This window comes from Anser brachyrhynchus, assembly GCF_964034855.1.
Source record: "Anser brachyrhynchus genome assembly, chromosome: 1".
Classification (NCBI taxonomy): Eukaryota; Metazoa; Chordata; class Aves; order Anseriformes; family Anatidae; genus Anser; species Anser brachyrhynchus.
In genome coordinates, this window is record NC_137694.1 from 196,633,597 (window position 1) to 196,654,321 (window position 20,725).

The window sequence follows — 20,725 nt, forward strand, 5'->3', positions numbered from 1 at the left end:
AATAACCAGCTGTCACTGCCTTCTGTTAAGTCTGAAGGACTTTTTTGCTCACCAGGACACCGCAGGGCAAGTGAAGTGTCAGCTTTCTCAGTTTTGCTTGGGGCAAATTCACCTCTTACCAGAGAGGCTGCTTCCATGAAACCTGCCAGTCAGCATGATGGAAGTTTCCCAAGGTCCTCTCAAGGGCACTGGCCTCCAAGTTGGACATTTCTGTCTCCTGGGGTCGCTGCTCCCAGGTTCTTGTCCACCTTGCTGCACGGGGTATTGGAGGGGGACCAGCAAGCTCTTAAAACTGTGCCAGTGTTGTGGCCCAGGGCACTTAGACACCAACCCGAGGTGAGCAAGGAGACAGATCGCTTTCAGCACCCTCAGTTGTCACTGCCAAGAGCTGGGCATCGCAGACCACCTGCACAAGGCACAGAGTCACTGCCGGAAGCAAGTCTCTTTCTATATCATAGAAATAAATGTATAGGAAGCAGAGTGCAACGCTGCTGTTAGCTTCGTGCACCTGGGTTTTATCCCTAGAGGCAATAAGGTGAAGCAGGCCTCACAGGGAAATAGCGAGTGCAATAAAGGTATATAACATCAATAGAAGGAGAGTGGCTGGGCCGCTGCACGCTCATTAGTCTGACCTAGAAAGCTTACAGGGCACTTGTCACCAGAACAGGTAGTTAAAGGTACAGGAAAATAGGAGGAAAAAAATGTATCTGTTTATCAAAGGAGCTCATGGGAGCTCATGGGAGGTTTGAAGAATAGTCTGAGAAGAAGGAAGTTCTGTATGGCAAATGTAACCGGACTGCAGAAGAGCCCCTCACCTGTGCCACACAGGAAGCAGTCACTTAGCCGGAGGAGATGGCAATTAAAAACAGTGCCACAAGGTGTGGCACTCTGTGATGCAAGAGGGGGGAACCCACCAGGGAGAGCTTGCTAAAGGGACTTTCTAAAGGGTTGGCCTTATGATCGGTTTTATTCTGGGTTTTTCGTAGGGACCAGAGCCTAACCTGTCACAGTAGAATTTTAATGAATTTTGCAGCACACGCAGAGCTGAAGTGCATTGCCCAGAAATGGGAAAGTCAGAATATCAGGGAGGAAAACTGGTTGACCTTGAACACCAGAGGACCAGTTTGCAGTGAAATGCAGCCATACAAAAATAAACAAACAAACAAACAAACAAACAAACAAATAAATAAATAAGTAAAAGAAACCAGAGGTCACTCAGGTAGAGATTAATACTAAAAACATTTGCTATGAAATGATGTCTCACTGGTTAGCATAGAGCAAAAAAAGAGTTTCTGTGTGTAATAGGCATAGAAGTACCAAGGAGGCAGTAATTTCACTTTCTGTGTAACTTATCTGTGTACAGAAAAGTTCTGAGTACTACTGTGTACACTTTTCTGGGATACTTTGTACAGTTTCATCCTCATGGTACAGAACAAACACATCTTTCTTGGGCTGAGCTCAGGGAACAGCTACAGGACAGCTGAGGGAAGAGAGGACATTTCTCACTGAGGGCCAAGACAACTTGGCTTGCTTAGTGTAATAAAACGGATGCTGAGAGGAGATATAACATCTCTTCAGAAGCACTGCAAGAAGAACACTCAGGAGAGGAAGAAAAGGACAAAGCTGGCGCTTACATAAGCGCAATAAAGATAAATTTAGCTTGGAAACAGCCATCCAATCTGAGGAACTTGAAGGAGGAAAGAAAACCTAACTAGGTTCAAAATGGACAGTGAGCTTCTTATGATGATGGAGTTGCCTGAAATAATTAACGTTTGGAAGTGATGACTTGACAGATTATTTCAAGCTGTGTGTCCTGGTGTTTAAATTCACAGGTAGAATTTGCTATTCTGGTAAAAATGGGACTACAGAGTATTTGTAATGAATGGTGGTTGATTTATATTTTGTTTGCAATTGCTTAGCTACAGTATACACCAGAGTAGCTATTAGCAGGCAGAATCCCATGTATATAGAGATTTGAAGACAGACCTGTATGATAAAAGGAAAAATTAAAGCTAATGAATGCTTTGCACAGTTTAGTGATGAAGTCCTGTGCCCTCATGGGTCTATGCATCAGATGGGGTGCTCATGGGCACTTTAATGCTAGATGACATCTGATTTTTCAAAGACACAGCTATTGTCTCATTTCAAAAAGTATTATGTGACCTTTTAGAGAGATCATTTAAATGTCAGTGTCTTGGGCACTCTCACACTAGGCACCCAGCAACGCCTGATTCCAAAACAAGGTGAAGGATGAAGAGAAGTATTGACTGAACACAACTTTTATTAAATGTATTTTCCTGCTTCAGTTTTACTTTGACTTTAAATGTATCAAACTGCATTTAACCTAAATCATTATTACAGCCTTACAGTTTTGAAATTTTAAGTATCTTGTTCTTCCTGTTCAGTAACCAGTAAATGTGTCAGAACAAATCAAGAGTGATTTTATCTGTCATTTTGCACTAGTGTTAAGTTAGTCATAATTGATAAGGTTGTAGCTTCAGATACGTAGTGGCAATTGGGCTGCAGAATCTCAATTTATGTCTTCTGTTAAAGGGCAAGAATCATACTGTCACGTTTGGGATCAGACACTTTGGTGGCTGTCTGACCTTTTGTTACTGACTTTAGTGCAGTGGTGTTGTGGATGGTGTGCCTTATACAACTACATCAAGAAACAGAAAGAAAAAAGTCAGTCTGGTTAAAGCTATTTGTTCATATCTTATTTGTTCCAGTAATAGTTTCCCTTGGTGGTAACATATGATTGTAATTCCAGTTTGACTATTACTGCCTTTGGATTACAGCTACCCAGTTTTGTTAAATGTTTGCATTGCTAGAGAAAAAAGGGTGTTAACATTGGTTACAGCCCCTTGAGCTAACTACATGTCATTATCTGGTGAGACCACATTATATTAGCTCTGACCTTGAAAGACACCACCCTCTGTGTAGTGTTCTTTTGCACAGCATGATTTCCACGTTACAAATAATCAGTATTGCATGTTTTCCAAATTCAACATCTTTTATTTTAAAGCCTGGTCACTAGAACTGTACAGAGCGGTGGTTTGGCCATCGCAGTAGATAAGAAAAATGCAGCCTATCAGTTCCTAGTGAGTAGCCTGCTGTAGGAAAACAGTTATCTTTCAACATCCTTAGGACAGGTGGTAATAAATATCATTCTGTTAGGAAAGTGAAACTTAGCAATGTGATGGATTGAACTTATGGTAAAAGGAAAAGGTATTTCAAAGTGTTCATCTCTATCTTTTTATTTGTCTTTAAGAATAGAAATTGGAGTGTACACTGTACACTGCATAGGAAATTATAGTGAATCAGTGGAAGTGTACAAACTTGAGTATTTGTCACAGCATTATTTTTAATGCAACCATGAATTTTATTTTGCCTTTTGCCACTGTTACACAGTGTGTTCTGAGTTTGTGTCTTTATTTGCTTGAAATACCTGTTGCTTTCTATATAAAATCTAATATTTGAAATGTATTATCTGTAATTTCAGTGTTCAGAGGAAACATTCGTACTAATGCTTGTTACAGGGAAAAAAGAAAAAAACTCATGCCCTTATTATAATTTCTTAGGGTAATTTGATCTACAAACTACAATTGCAAGCTTATCTGCTTATCAGCTACCTACCTGTGCTCAACTCTGAATGCAATAGATTCATATTGACCATGGTTCAAAAACAGCCGCCATTGATTTTCCTTTTATTAATTTTAATGTTAGGATAATTTCATCACTTTTTCTTCAATTTGTAATTAGTTTTTTTTTTTTTTTAGGTTTTAGGTTTTATTTAGGTTTATTATTAGGTTTATTAGGTTTATTATTTAGGTTTATTTATTAGGTTTTGTAAATAGGTTTTTCTTACAGACCTTTCACTGTCCCAGCCCTTTAGTTTTAAGTTCTAGTGGGAGATCACAATTGCCTGTTGTTTCTGCACTGAAACTCTTTGAGCATGCCCCATTTCACCTCTGATTTAGTTTTGCAGAAGCTGCTTGGTGGCTCAGTGCATCTCTTAGCCCTATTTCTCTGGAAACCTCTAGAAGCAACTTCTGTTGTGTAGTTTAGAGATCTGCCATCTAAGTACCACAGTTGAGCTGCACATAGGCAGAGCTCAACTTTCAGCATTTTTAAGCTCATTTTTCCTTTGTTATGCTCATTTTTCCTTAGTTTCCTTAGTTCCTTAATTTCCTTAAGTAAACAAACTTTTAGCAAGCCTAATCCATTTACCCCTGGGGCCTGCAGATTATGAAAAGCACTTCAGAGAGGAGCTTATAGAGATCTGGGGTTTCTTCTTTTCATGGGAGGGATTGCTGCCAATATGTTGTGCCTTTCCTGTGGCAGTTATTGCCTATCCCAGGCTTTGTGCCTCATAAGATCTCAAGCACCAAGGTAACAAAAGGCTGGACTACAGTGATAAAGTGTATAAAAAATCAAGAATCACAGAAATATTATAAAGTGCTTCTTGTCCATAAATCGAGGACCAGGTAGTAACTCAGCATGGCTGTGAGGACTCAGGTGTTGCTGGATTTGTGGTGCAGCAAAGCGAGTCATGGACACCATGTTTCGCAAACTGGCCATCTTCCCAGACCCAGCCTCATCCCTGGCATCTTCCCCATGTCTCCGTGTTCCCACTGACCCTGCCAAACCCCATGGCTCAAGCCTTGCAGATTCTGTGCTGCTGCAGGTCACAGAGCCCTGGTCACACAAACTATCTCCCTCAGCAGCCAGTGTTGTCTCCACAGGCTCATGTATCCTTGGCAGTGGCCATTATGCATCACTTGTGAAAGCTTCTGGTTAAACAAAGTATTCCCTGTGACTCCCTCTCACTTCATGAGATAATGGTCAGAGACAGGGTGCAAACAAAGTCAGTCTGTGAAGGAGAGAGAGTAGCTTATCTTTGTCTGAAACAGAGCCACGAAAAATATGTCAATGTCCATACATATTCAGCTCTGAAGACTAGCTTGCTGCAGTGTAATTTTGGAAGTTGAGGTATGGAAGTCATTTTTCTCCAATAAAAGTAGCTTCTATCAGAAGATGATTGGAAGCCCTGTGGCTTTGCCTCTAGTTTTGCTGCTTTTAGAGTAAATACATTGCTTTGCTGAAGTCTCGTGTAATGTTGTAAAATTACCATGACACATGTACGAGTGAAAGCACTGTTGTCAGAGTGGTGTAGCCAAATTATTGCCACCCTGTTTTTCCAGTATTCAGTTTAAAAAGACGTGGTTGTTTTTTGTTGTTACCTTTTATATGTTTTAACTAAAAGTTTTAATGTAATTTTAAGTAAAGAAGAAAAAGAAAAGCCAAGTGATCATATGCCAATTCCATATACAAGGTAGTATGAATTGAATTGAACTGAATAGATAGCACTGAAAATAGATTTGTCCTTCAGGATCTGTTAGGTGAGGAAGGAGGAGAGGGTTTTGCAATGATGACAATCACTTTGATATCATTACTTGAAATAGCTGCAAGCAGAAGCCATAGATAATAATAATCTTCAAACTGTAGAGGTTGAAAGCTCCAAGAAGCCAAGAATGACTGCAGCTGCCTTAAGTGATGGTGGAACAAAGCCATCTAGTTATGAATAGTTTATACAGATGAAATATAATCACAGAGTCAAAATATGCAGTCATCAGGTTTGAGATCCAAGAAGCAGGTGGTACACATGTCTATCTCAGGGTTTTGGAGGGGTTCCCTGGCATCAAACATCTCGAAGAATCATAGACTAAAGAAACTGTTTTGATGCCTACAATTAGAGAACACAAGGGGACCGTCACTTCAAACAGAAAATTATTCCTTGTCTGTGGTCTCCTCCAGGCATTCAATGAGGCAGATTGTTTCTGCTTTAAAATAATGCTTCAGAACTCAATGCCACTTTTTTTCTGGAAGTGGTAAATGGAAGCTAATGACAGAGAGGAAATGATTTCCAAATTTTGCAACTGACAACTACTACCAGAGGATCCATGAGCTTTTAAAATCCATGTCCATGTACATCAAAGCATGCCTTGTCAATAACTGGGCAACCAAATTTGTAGAGAATGTGGCTAAGGTAGCCCACTACTCCTGAATTTTTTATGATTTGATCACACCATTTGTAGATCTGTTTACTCTTTATAAAATACCTGCAGGAAAATTTTCACAGATAACATTTTGCTTCTGTACTCCTAGAAGAAATGACCCCTGTAATTATTAACATTTTAATAGCCGTGCAGTTTCAGTGATCACTTAGTGACAGTATAGTTTGATGGGGTTGCTTAATTTCTACTAATCTTAAGTATTAAAGAAATTACTACAGTTTTGCAGCCACAAGTTTGAGAAATGAACATTTTAAGGAAGAAAAAAACAGTAACAATAATGAATAAACAGTCTTGTGACTTTTAGGGCATTTTAATATTTTTCTATAGCAGATGAAAAACAGTAAATACCATGTATATGAAGTTTGTATCTGAAAGCAGCTCTGTTCTTTCTTGACAAATGGAGAAATTTATTGTTGATCTCTCAGATTATGTGATCAATTTTCTCTTTTGCATTCATAAGAAATAATGAACATGTGCATATGTGTATGGTCCAATGTGGTGTTGAGAGCACCAGCTGATTATTTAGTCTTCCATTTTCCCTTTAAGTTGTCAACTTAAAAAGTACATAGCAGAGACTGAGTCAGTGTAAAGTGAGACCAGGCATTGATCCTTCTTCTTTAAACACTTTCATCATGAATTCTGTCATTAGAAACTAAAATCTTGGTACGCTATCACTTCAGTCTGCTTTCTTTATGTGCCCATTCATGCTGATCATTAGCATTTCTCTGCATGTGTATGTTAAATAAACATTCTCTAATGCTGCCTTTTTCCTTCATTTTTCTTAGTTTAATTATTCTAGTTGGAAATAAGTAAATCTGCCCAAAGATTAAAGAAATGGGTTATTCATTATTTAAGTAATGATTGCCCGTCACTGGTCAGACAAGCGAGTTGGTATTCAGCTGACCACAGGTCAATATCTATAATGTTGAAATCTGTATCTACGCTAATCACCCCAGGGCTGCCTTTATAGACAATGGAGAGGGAAAAAAAAAAGCATTTTTAGGATCCGATTATTGTCATCCCAAATTAGGCATCTAAAATAGATCAGGTGATTTACAGCCTAAAAATGCTAGTCTTGCTTGACTGTAATTGAAAGAATGACTAGCTTAGATGTTTGCTTTGTAGATGTCCAAAGGTAGATTAGATAGATCCTATGCCCATGCTCAAATTAATCATAAAAGCCCAGGGTTTTGTGATATGACGCTTCTAATGTGAATGTACTGTGGCTGTGGCTGTTGACATAAAGGGCATAGTGCCATTCAGTGCTCCGCACAGATGAGCAAGTCCTGCTCAGCACAAGCACCAAAAGCAGTACAGTCATGTTAGGACTACGTTTCAAACGGATTACATTACCCTGCTTTTCACCATGACATACCAGGGTATGTCCACATTCTTTCCAGAATGGGTCAGTTTGGGAAACAGCATTACACTCTGATTGTATACATGCAGAGGTGGTTAATACTTGTTAGAAGTTAGGTCCTATTACGAAGAAAAACATATTACATATTACAAACAATAATAATACCTAGCCTTGCCTCAACAAGCTTACAAGGAGCTAATTTATAAAGAACAAGAAGGGAGGAACCTGAATACAAGTAGCATTATCCTGTGGAAAGGTTTAGGAATGATACATGGCAATTCCTCTTTCATGGAATAGGGTTCAAAAAGGTGACAGACATTGAATGCTGAGACATTTTAGGTTCTATAGTTAATTCAGGACATTGCCTTAACGGTGATTTTTCCTGTGGGTTTTTCCCCTTAGGATGATTTCCAGCATGCAGCCTCAGAAACCAACTGGGAGTCAGTCACAAGCTCTGTCTCAGTAAGTAGCTTGTTACTATTTTGCCCACAAATAGATTGATAGAATGGCATGAATCCAAATCACTATTATGGTACCTACACAGAGAAGCCATGTATTCACCTTTGGCAGAGGATAAAATAAGTGTTTAACAAACTTATGCTTTTTAACCACTGTGTTTTTAAGGAGAAAAGATTCAAAATACGCCATCAGCTGTTGTAACCACATGAGATAGCCATTGGGAAACATTTCTTGCTTCCAAATTCATCTTGTCAAGATGAAAATACAAGATACAAACTCCTTAGGATTTTCAGTGGTAAAATGTCTTGACCTAAATAGAAGATCATACTTATAGCAGGCTGGTAGAAAAAGGGATTTAGCTTTTTATTGTCGATATGAAATTTTTTAAGTGTTTGTAATATAATACTGTATCTAAAAGTCTCCATATTCATCAATGAATTGTGACTCAGAAAAACAAAAACAAAAAAAAAAAAGGAAGCCAGTGTACAATTATTTTTCTTTTCATCACACTCGATTTGTGTCATTGGATAAAAATCTGTCCCCTCCTACATTTCTCAAGTAAATTTGTATTCTGGGTCCACATTGTGGGGAATAACAAGGTATCATCAGATCTCATATTATGGACAGTCCTTTTCTGTGCACCATTCTGGCTGGTCAAAACCATGTCACAGGACTTACAAACTCCTCAAACACATAAGTGCTCAAAGCAGACTTGAGACCAATGACAATGTTTGGAGCATTTGTGGATGAAAGTTTACTGATGGCACCTTTGATACAGTAGTTATGAGGAGTTGCCAGTGGAGGAACAGTAAATAAAATATGGGTAAATTCTACTGATTAGTGTCCAAGACAGACGATGAGTAGAGAGAAAATTCTGTAGTGCCAAAATTAAGAGTCTATGCCAATCTCACCTGAATTTACTCTTGAGTTTGCAGCTGACATTTGTCCTTGATGAAAATGCTATGATAGACTTGAATTAATTGTGCTGAAAGTCCTCAGTAACAATGTTAGCAGGACTGAGGTCTACTGGGTATGCTAAGAAGGAGATACTAAGAGACTATTTTGCTAAAAGACACAAATTAATTTTTCGTTCTAACATAGAATTGGAAAATATATATATATATATCTGATAGAATATTTTGTTTTAAAATTTGGTAGACTGGTGTTTGAAAATGTAAGCTCAGGGCTCCCTCATCAGGTAGCTATGAAAATGAGATCATGTATATGGTAAACGCCATGATAATTATCCTCCTTAACATCATAATGTCACAATATGTCAAAAAATAAGCCAGTATTTTTTCATGTTGAAAAAAAAATGTTTTATCTTCTACATCTCTTTTCTGAAAAACTGTTGTTAATGTATTAGAGGCAGGGAAGTTCAGTGCCAATATTACAGGTAGAATGTTGATGGCCACCGTCATGAAGAAGCCTACAGCTAAACCAGTAACAGAACTCCTGTCTCTTTGTTTTTGCCATGCCATCAGCAATCCAATTAAAAATACCATCCTCCACTTGGTGTGCATTTCCTCCACTAGCCCTTTTTTATCCTCAGGGAAAATAAGGTGGAGAGGTTGAGTAATTTTTCCCAAAAATATCAAGGCAAAAAGTCTGAGAGCATGCAAATTCTTCAAGTGAGAAAGGTTTAGTGATTCTGCTGTGGTTCTGAGGGGGCAGAAGGACAAACTTGGACCTGTCAGTTGCTGGCAAGATGACATACTGTTCTGCTGATAGTAAGTTAGCATGACAGATGTGTTTTGTTACTGAAACCCACAGGTAACATTAAGACCCATTTTAGGATCTGGATTACTTGCAATGCTTAGAATGAAAACTTAAGGTGAGCAAATGCTTTCTTCCTTGTCTGAGGTTATATCAGACACAAAACCATATTTCTTGTTTTCTCTCAGAAAGCTAAAACCAATAGTTCTGCCCTGATCCCAGCATGGCCAACCCAGAAAAAAAAATAAAAATAATTAAATAAATAAATAATTCTATCCTTATTGGTTTAGCTTCCATTATTTCTGAAGTGATATTATGACCAACAGATAACTGTGATGCACATTGAAAAGCCCGCCAGCTTCACAATACAGATAGAAAATATAAAAGAATGGGGGAAAAGCAATAGAAATTATGGATAAGAGCACTAACAGGAAAGGTAGCTTTAAATCTCATGAAATTAAAAATGTGCTCAGTGTTTTTAAGAAACGTAGAAGAGGTACATTATATGGAAAATCTTCGCTATTCACCGCTTCTTGCCCTCTATTTGGATACGATCTCAGAAGCCAGATTACAACGAGCCAAGCTCTTCTGCAGCTAGTGTTTCGTTCTTGGCAGGACAAAAGAGAGGCAGTTGGGTTGGCAGCTTTGAAGTTACTTTTGGGCTTGTCACATGATGTCGCTGCCAGTAGGTTATCTGAGCTGTTGCAATAATTCCTCTTGATTTGGCTGTCACCAAGAAAAAAGTTAAGCTTTCTTCTGTGTGCGAACTAGGTTGTGCAAATCTCTTAAGTAAGGCCTTTTATACTGAAAGAAAATGGGGAATCCCTGCTGTCTGTGTTAGTTTGACATGCCTTACAAATTCACAGCCTGACCTGCAGTTCTGCTATGAAAAGCACAGTTGAACACCTGAAAAAAACTCTTGTGTTGTCTGCCATTCTATGTCTGTTAACCCCTCCTTCTTGTTTCAGAAACATAGGCTTTAGTTAAACTGCTGAGAAGGGGGATGTATCCATGTCACAGGGCGGTCCCTGGACAGCAGCATGCTCATACACGCTTGGATTTCCTTTCTGATTGTCACTGGGTTGTCAGAGCAGACCATTTTTTTGTGCTATTTCTTCAGCATCATTGCACCTCTTCCCTCCCTCTCTCACTTTAGAAAGGGAGCCAGGGGCTGGCCTTTCCCAGTTGGGCTGCAGTCACAGACAAGCCATGAGCTCCCGTTAGCTCTCCTCAATAAACAAGTAGCATTTCAAAGTATTTTTCTTTTGTAACCTCAAAGACTGCATTAGTACACTGCATCATGCTCAGCGACAGCACTGTCCGTCCTGCAGCATTGTTTTGGATCACAACACTGTGTTCACTTTACTGGTGTGAGCTTTTCATCTCCTGGGGTTTCCGTCTCTTTGTCAGTCTCTACTCTGAGCCACTTAGAAGTCAGGAGAGATGCTTTGAGGTATGCCTTCCCTTTTAGTGGGTCATGAATTTTTAGAGCCATCTGCACTGTGTCTCAGAACTGCATTGTAGAGGCATTACAGGCACAAGTGGCCCTCAGAATCTTCTTGTGCTGTTGGCAATAAGCAGTAAAGTGCAGCTATGCTTTCTTGACCACACCATTGTAATGTTTTCAACTTCTCTTTCTTGTGAAACAATGATTTGGACTGTCCATACTTTCAGCAAATATATGCAGTAAAATATCAAGGATTGTAAATTTTGTGATATATCTAACAGGAAAAGACAAAAAGATTATTACTTCGAAACTATTTTAGCCACCATTGAAGGACACAATCCTGCAAACATGCAAGTAACTTCACTTAGATGAGTCGAGACTTTCATTGCTACCCAACTGAGTGAAGTTAATCACAAAGATTAATGGTTTAACATATGTATTTACTTGGGAGATCAGGCAAAAAACTATTTTTGGGGGGCCATTAATTTTAAATGGCATGTTTCTGCTACATTACTTCAGAGCTAGATTTTCAGAAGAGAAAAGGGTTCTTTCATTTTCCAGGGCTTTGCCCCAATGTCTTAACTTAAAAAATAATAATAATAACAATAATAATAATCCAAAAAAAACACTTGTGTTACATTACGCCTTTTATTGGACAAAAGCAGCTATTTTGATTGTGTTTCTTCAGAAAGTAACAGATCTGCATTAATAGTTTTTCTTGTGCATCTTTTACACGGTTGTTATGAGGCTTTGTGCTTGGACAAGGAAAAATGTGGTATCAGGATTCTGAATACTGTGATTCTAACTGATGATTATGAAAAATGTTTAAAGTTAATTCCAGTAAAAATGAAATCACCACAGTCTTTCTGCAAAGTTAAGTTGTGTGACAAATTCAGTGGGAACAAAGTGTGCTCAGAATGTGGTACTTGGCTCTTCCTGCTTAGAAATAATATTCCATATGGTATTGTGATATTGTTGTGAGGATATGACTTTGTTGGTAATCCCAATATTCATTCCTACATTGCTGAGATCCAAATACCATGTTTTCATCTTTTTAAGTAACTTTTGGTTTTGGTAAAAGGGTGGTAAAATTTACATTCATCAATATTTCATAACAGGTTTCGTTCTTGGGAATAAAGAGCCATCTTTTCAAGTCTTTAACCTAGCCAAACTTGTAGTCCAAACTGACCAAGGAGGGAAAGAAAATCTAGAGAAGTTGCTGCCTTTGTCTTTCTCTGCTGTGGTTTCTGATCGGCCTCTTTCAGATTTACCTACAGACCTGGCAGAGATGAGAAGGCACCACCCCAGCACTACAACGCACCTCCATTCTGTTATCATGGCCATCATAGTGGTTTCAAAAGGCATTTCCACAATATCTTTGCACGTGTGCAAACCATCATGTCCTTTGAGGACAGCAAAAGTGGACAATCTAGCAGTAGTGGTACTGCCTCTCCCCAGACCTCCTCCTGGATTTCACCAGGAGTTTGTCTGCTTCTTGCAAAATAAAACGCAGGCATAACACAGCCTGACCGAGTGAAGGACTTCAAAAGATGGCCCAAAGTACCTGTTTCAGTCAGAAACAAGACAATAATGTTGTCAACTGTTTTGATTGGTGTTGTAACTTATTCCAAGTACACTGAGATGTATGTCACTCTTAGGGGGTCTCCTATCCCTCTCCATCAGTGACTGACCCTACGCTCACAGCAGAAGCGCTGGATCAGACCATTGCTGCATTTGACACAGTGGAGGATCTGCTCAAACACTTTAATCCAGACTCCTGGCAAGAAGATCTGGAGAATTTGTACACAGACAGTGGCCACCACTATCGAGGCAGAAGCTACCATGACAGGAAGTCCAAAGGTAAGAAAAGACATAATATATAAATTTTTGGGGAAAACCAGGCTATTCCTTCACTCCTCACAGAAATGTCTTTAGATCAAGTATGAGATTCTGATGCCTATTTTCCTTTTGGGGCCATAGGACAAGCTATCACCTGTTACAACTACAAATAAGTCATTTAATCCTTAATCATTTTCTGACTGAGTAGGATCTCACCTGAGAAATCAGTATGAAAACTGCCTATCATTATGATAAATCCACAAACACAACCATAGGCCTTTGTGTAAAGTGCAGATGGTTCTCAGCTTCACCTTCTTAAGCATTACTTTATGTGTAAGGCATGGGGCTCCTAATTACCTGCACTATCATCCTCCGTTAAATACCCTGCTTTGGGATTGTTCTCTGTTGAGTGAGAAATAATCACTTTTATCACATTGTGTTTAGGAAAGCATCTGGTGCAGACACCTGTATATGCAGCTGGTTTTTTAGGATGTGAGCATCTCACAGTTTTTCATTTTGTTGGCGGCAAACATTACTATGGTTTAACATCTTTGTTAGTAATTGAGCAAAGCATGCATTTCTGGGTTATGTTTCTTGTTTTCTTCTGTTAGTTCAAATAATCCACCAAATGGCAGAGCAAAGAGATGGTAAACTAGGAAACCCATACTGATAAAGAAACACTATTTAAAGAGTCGTTTTCCTAGGTCATTGGTGGGCATGAGTTGGCAGAGGTAGAATGACATTAGCAGTGGTCAGTGTACATGTGGCCATCCTGTCTTGGAGTGCAAGAGGCTAGTGGCAGAGAGGTGAGCTCTCCCATGCCTTTTGACCTTGGTGCAGGAGAATGACTGCAGGAACATACAGTATATTAGTAGTTACGCAGCCAGCTTGGGCTGCGGTTTCCAAAATGTGTTGACTATCTCTGTTTTTTGGTTCAGCACTTAAAGAAATCTGTGAAAAGCCCTGAGCACCCATCTAAAGAAAGCTGTCCCTCTTTACTTCACTCCATTTTAGCACATCAAAAATTTCAGGCAACCACAACACTCCATCTTTTGTGAAAAGATCACCTGACTGCAACAGCATCAGAGATCAGTTTGATCTCTTTTAGGGGTCTGTAAAACATGAAAAGTATGTATCCTATCCAGGCTGGAATCAGCACTGATAGACATGCATACCACAGAAATAAAATGACTGTTTTGATTTTAATGAAGGTGATTAGAAACCTGGATCTTGTACTGTTTCTGCTCTCCAAATGTTTGATCCTCAGAGCATATTTGGCCTTGTACCCCGTATGTATACGCGACAACATATATAGAAAATAACATCTGATGCTTATGTAGGCTGATCACGTAGGCTATAGACATCAGTTTGATTTTCTGTTAGTGCTCAGAAAATTCAGGTGTATAAGGGTTTCTTCATTATTGTTTTAATGTTTTTGGTTTATTTATTTAAGATTTTGTTCTATTTATTTATTTATTCATTTTTGGTTTAACTACAGTAATAAACACCAGGGGAAAAAAAATAAAAGGAAAAAAAAGTTTCACAACAGTTTTTCTTTTGTCTTCAAACTAAAGGCCAAATTCCCTAAATATTAGCAGCCCTCTGGACAAAAGTACCTCAACACAATCAAATCTTTAAAAAAAAACAGTTAAGAATTTGTCTTTTGTCATAAACTTCTGACAAGATTAAAGACTTGTTCTTGGATGATGTCAGGAGTAGGGAATAGCTTTAACAAGTCTTTAAATTAGAAATGCTTGGTGGATTTTAAACACAGACACTGTGGATCTCTGAGGAATGTTTATAGGCACTCAGATAACCTTGCAGTAAAGACAGCAGTAGATTATATCATTATTTATTTCAGATATCTGTTTCTACTTCCAGCTTTGGAAGCTGGGTTTTATTCTTTATCCTTAGATAGAACAGCTGTGAAGTAGATTAGAACAATTTCATGTAATCTCTGCCTACCTTTCACAATATTTTCAGAACATGTCAAATAAATGATATAAATAAATTGGTAATGTTCTCACTCCTATCCGACTCTCTGCCCATACCAAATTGTGCCAGAAAATTGAGTTTAAGAGGCAGTGTTGCTGAATATCAGTTCTGATAACAGAGATATATAATAAAGGACATTTAAATGGTATTTTTTTCTTAATTTGGCAATCAATAATTCACAAAGATAAGGATCACAGTTAAGGAAACAAGCACAGTGTTTTAGCAAAGCTTAAATTTACTGACTCATGGATTAGATGAAGTGGGAAAGCACCTCAAGAGATTGCCTAATCCAACCTCCCTGTTCAAGGCAGGGCCATCTGCAGCAAGTTGCTCGGGATCACGTCCACTAGAGTTTTGAATATCTCCAAGGATAGAGACTCCACAACCTGTGGCAGTGTCTGACCACCCTCAGAACAACAACAACAACAAAAGTAGTGTTTGTTTGATTGTTTTTTTCAATGTTTAAGTAGATTTTCCTATGTTGCAATTTATCCAATACCTCTTGTCCTTTCAAAGAAGACTCTGGCTCCATCTTTACTTCATTCATGCATTTATAGACATTGATAAGACCAGTCCTTCCCTGGATTCCTCCTGCAACAACCTGAAAGGTGAAGGCTTTGTTGATTAAATTTATCTTTATATATATGATAACTCTATTCCATCTACAATATCTGATCTCACACCTCTACAACACTGATACAACTCTATTGAGTTAAATGTGTTGCATTCTAATTACACCACTCAGGTGGGATACTGTTATCAGATGTGTCTTGTTAATAACCACATAAAGTTTGAAATGTAATTCTACATATGTTCAGTGAAGTTTTCTGTTAGTCAATGGAGTGACTAACACGCTAGTATAGAAGTTAAGTATAGAATCACAGTGATACCTAGACTAGAATAAAAAGGCAGAAAAGAAAGGGGAAGATACACACTTGCGTTTTCAAAATCCTTACATGAGAGGTCTTGTATAAGCTATAAACTACAGTGTACACCTTCTACATGAAAATAGGACAAGTAGAGGTTTCAAAAAGCTTTGCAGCAGTTTTAACTGTACTCAAAAAGGTTTGCTCGTCACTGATGCATTTTAGAAACTCTGAAAGTATGAATATTCAGACTTAGGCTCATCCTAGACTCTTAGGAAAAAGCAGGTCACACCAAATAAAGTATATCTTTTAAAGTAATTCCTTTTGCTTTGCTGTAATATGTTGTAGCTGACCCCAGTGTCATAGTAATTTGGCTGTTACAAATACAAAACTTCTCTAAAAGGCTGTCACTAGCTATTGGGTTATTTTATACTGTTCTTAGCAAGAACACCAGCACATATAAAAAAGAAAATGGCCATACTCTGCAATTGTGTTGAACTTCTAGACAAATAGGTCTCTGTTCTTTTAGGGAATCATAAGGAACATTTAGAAGTGTTTGAAGGAAATTTGTTCATCCAACAGTTTGGTTTTTTTGAAAGCATAAGTGTATCTGCTTGATACTACTAGAAGAGCTCCTCAGACATGCTGCTGTAAACAGTTCCAACTATCAGTTAAACATCATTTAACTTTTGCCACATGCTTGTTTGCATTTATCTTTTGTTATTCACTCTGAAGTTTTATATCTCATTAAAAATGCTTTAGAAGTTAAAAAAAGAAAAAGAAAAAGAAAAAGAAAAAAGGAAAAGAAAAAGAAAAAGAAAAAGAAAGAAAGAAAAAGACCTCTGCCTGTGAAATGACCTTTGTTTAAAAATCTAGGAAGAAGGAAAAGAGAAAGAAAAAGTTCAGTTTCTCATCATAGAATTAGATCCAAATGTCTAGGGGATGTTACATAAAGAAAGGGGTCATCTTTAGAAATAAATGTGTTTTTTCTTTTTTTAATAAATAGACCTAGGAAACAGGAACATCTGTGGATACATTCTGGTAATGAGCAAGACTACACATGCCTCTGAGATCATTTTCTTTTTGAGAAACAGTATGCAGGAAGCCTTTGGCTATCAGAAGAAATTAATCAGGTGGGACATTCTTGTAATAACATCTGTCTGCAATGACAGCTTTACAAGTTAAATAAATAAACACTTGCTAGCATAGCCAAACTGCTCCCTAGAAGGGGAATAGCAAGGTGAGACCACAAGTCTTATCAGATTGTTGCTGCCATCCACTGCCATACAGGTTCCCTGTATATCAAGCAAGTAGCACCATGTACTTAACAATACCTTTTAATTATTACTGTTTACAATGCTCTAGCAAGAAGTTAAAATTTGAACCCAGGAATGTCATTTCTCAGGGGTTTGCAAACAGTGGCCAATAAATTACTGCAGACATCCATGTACTCTTCCTTGAAAGGTTCTGGGACGGCTGCCAGCAAGTTTCAGTGCACCAGACAGGGAGTGCAGGCATCACAAATTCTGAATGCATGCTCATTCATGGCACATGTGAATATTCTGACTAGATGGAATACCTTCTCAAGTAGCTGCTAATATAAAGTATTCCCTGTGCTTAAAAAAACAGTATACTTCTTCCTCTCTTCCTCAGTTAGGAAACACTTTATCTGTTACATGCAAATGGCACACACTCATTCATTTCATAGTCTTAATCTCAAATGAGATTTTCCCTCATGCTTTACATGGCATTACTGTTGGCCACTGCAGTGAAAGCTTTTCTTATTAAGCCCTTTTTTAAAAAAGCTAGTGAAACTTGCAGCATATTATTTATCACTGGAATAAGCTGTTCAGTTCCATTGATTTCAATGAAGCTATGTCCATTTACGACATTGGTTTGGCCTGATTTTGCTACTTGACCCATACCGCAGCTGATAATTGGTTTGCTAGTCTATAATAAGCCTATATATTGTGAACATTGTTTCATGCAGACAGTTATAATCCCACTGAAATTCTGCTCTCTCATTCTTCTAAAATAATAGTTGCCGTATCAAGTAGATTCATCTTGGCATTGTGGTTCTGTAGTAAATCCAAATCACAGCATCTTTTCCCTAGTTCCCACAAAAAAGACTTGGGCATCTCCCAAAGTTTTCAGGTATATTTAACATAGTGCTTATTGTGATTCATTAAGCATGTACAGGGGAGCACTGATTGCCTTTAACCATATGTGCTGAAGACTAAAAGCCACAGGGTTTGATCAACACTTGGTATGGAGAAGAATTTCATCGGTGTTGATGTATTTTGGTAATTTGATCAGTGGAAGATTTAACTCTTTACTGTATGTACGGGACTGAATTTTCCAACTCAGGCTGAAGCACACCATGACTGCAGTCAGCTGCAGCACTGCTCTGAATTTCTTTGACCACTTGTGCAATATTTCTGCACTACCTGACACAGCTCTGACATACACAGAAGTACAAATTCTGGGGATAAGGGGTGCAATACATTCATAGGTCTCTGAGAAAGTCCATAATGTATAGGAGGAATTTTTAAATGTCAAGAGTCAGAATAAAAACAGCAGCACAACCTTTGTTACAAACTCTAAATCACACATGAAGGGGGATGAGAGTCAGCTAGAACTGAGCTTTGGACCCGTGCATGGCACACAGTGCTCATACCATGCTGCAGTTCCATCACTTGCTGATGCACAAAACATGAGCAGGGGAAAGTAACGAGTGCAGGTCTTTTGCATGCATGTGTCTATTTAGCTGCCAAAAAGAGTACAAGTGTTAGAAATTTCAGCAGGATTGGCAGTGGGTTGCTTGCCTTTGGCAAGAGGCCTGAGGTGACGTAGATTTCTGAAGGGGAGAATAGTCAGGGAGCTGGGCAGTCTCTGCACAAGTTTCCTGTATAATGTGGGTAAATCCCTTCAATGAGAGTTAGGCATTTAACGTCTTTGAAGTTCTAAGCCTTATACTCTCTCTGCATACTGATGGTGTTTAATGTTGGCCTATCGTCAACATAGTCTGGTGATGAATGTCATCCCAAAATCCAGTTCCACAGATCCATATTGCCTTCACAACAGGCAATAATCAGACTTTTTATATATCTGTCCATATAGTTGATGATGTCGATACCTTTTCAGGAAAAACAGCAAACATATAGCCATCTTGGCAGTTTAATATTAATCATAGATTAACAGAACAATTTTGGATACAACGGCACTCTGTGGATCAGCTCATCCAAAACTCTGCCCAGAGCAGGACCAACTTCAAATTTAGAACAGGTTACTTAGGGCCTTCTCTAGTTAAGTTATGCATATTTCCAACTAGGACAATTCCACAATGTTTTGGATAATTTGTCCCAGTGTTCAATCACCCTTATGGTGATTAGTATTTCTTTAGAGGTCCCTTGCTACAACTTGTGATTTTTGCTCCTTGTCTTTTTACTGTGCACGTCCAAGAAGAGTCTGGCTCCATCCTCTCCATAGCTCCTTTTAGACAGCTGGAGACAATTATTACAACGTCCTGTAGTCTTCTCTCCAGACTAAATAAATCCAGTTCCCTCAGCGTCACTGTGGCTGTTGTGGATCCCCTCCTTAACCATCCTGGTCATCCTTCACTATACTCCTAGTTTGTTGATCCTTCCCTTTTGCTGAATGAGGCTCAAAACTGGACACAGTACTCCAGATACAGCCTCACAAAAGCTGAATGAAGGGGAACATTCACCTGACATCTATGTTTCTCCTAATGCAGCTCAGCATTCAACCTCTATTTCTACAAGAGCAAACAGTTGATTCACGTTCAGCCTGCTGCCTACCACGATGCCGTCTTCTTCTGAAGTGCTGCTACTTATCTAGTATGTCCCCAGTCTGGACTGATGCATTGGATTATTCCAAGTCAGGTCTGGGAATTTCCATTTGTCATCACTGAACCTTATGTGGTTCTTGCCAGCGCATTTCTCTAGCCTGCCAAGGTCTTTCTGAAAGGTAGCCCCACTTCATGCGGACAACTTTCCACAGTTTGGTTTCACTGACAAACTTGCTGAGGGTTCACACCTGTTCCTCAGGTCATTAGTGAAAATCTTTAGCAGTATTGGCTTTGGCATTAACCCTTGGGAACACCACTAGCAACCAGCCACCAGTTGTACCTAGACTTGCTGACCACTTTGTGCAAGCCCCCTTATCTTTCCAATATCTGCCCAATTTGTAGTCCACCTATCCCATTGTATCTCAGCAGTTTGGCTGCAAGGATACTGTGGATTACTGTGTCAAAAACAATCCTAAGGTCAGGGTAGGCAGCATCTGCTGCTTCCCCCTCCACCAGCAAGTCATCTCATCGCAACAGGTTCTCAGATTGGTCACTCACATTTTGCCTTTTGTAAATCTGTGCTGGCAATTTCCAGTCAACCTCTTATCTTTCACGTGCCTGAATGTTGTCTCCAAAAGGATTTACTCCTTCATTTTACCATGGTTAGCCTGACTGGTCTGCAATTGCTCAAATCCTCCTTGTCTTGTAGATGGCCTTGACATATGGTACAGGACTGTGAGTGAGGTAGATACCATCTCTTACACCTCAGCTCTAGTCTGTAGCTGATGCATGAAAAAAAAAGTGTAAAATGTTCCGATATGAAAATGTAACAGCCATGTATGAATTTGGAACAGATACAGTATTAAAATAAATCCTAGCAGACTGTCTTTTTAAACAAAATCAGTGACCAGCAGCACGGGGTTTCTCTCCTGTCCAATCTTGAAGGCTGTGCTTCTAAACAAGACATGGTATTAGCTGCAGTCCCTGATTTCAGTGGTCACTTCTGATTAAGATCAATGTTTAAAGGTAAGCAGATGCCTTAGTGCTATTGAAAAATGAGGATGGATTTAAGTGTAGGATTTAAGAGGGAAGAAGGAGCAAACATTGTACCCCAAGTATCCAGCTTGCTGCTCCAGTACATCTTTTTATGTCTGCCTT

At 38.8% G+C, this 20,725-nt stretch overlaps 1 protein-coding gene across 7 annotated transcripts in view; it reads left to right on the forward strand.

Moving 5' to 3' along the window:
• PDGFD (platelet derived growth factor D) overlaps positions 1-20,725 on the forward strand; it is a 144,605-nt gene that overhangs the window by 105,022 nt on the left and 18,858 nt on the right. For 4 of the 7 annotated variants that reach the window (XM_080577701.1, XM_080577704.1, XM_080577700.1 and 1 more), the window contains 2 exons: positions 7,840-7,899; positions 12,718-12,919. In XM_080577701.1, coding sequence (XP_080433827.1) covers positions 7,840-7,899; positions 12,718-12,919 — 262 coding nt within the window. The remainder of the gene's footprint in view (positions 1-7,839; positions 7,900-12,717; positions 12,920-20,725) is intronic. The other 3 variants (XM_080577706.1, XM_080577703.1, XM_080577705.1) reach the window with 1 other exon arrangement.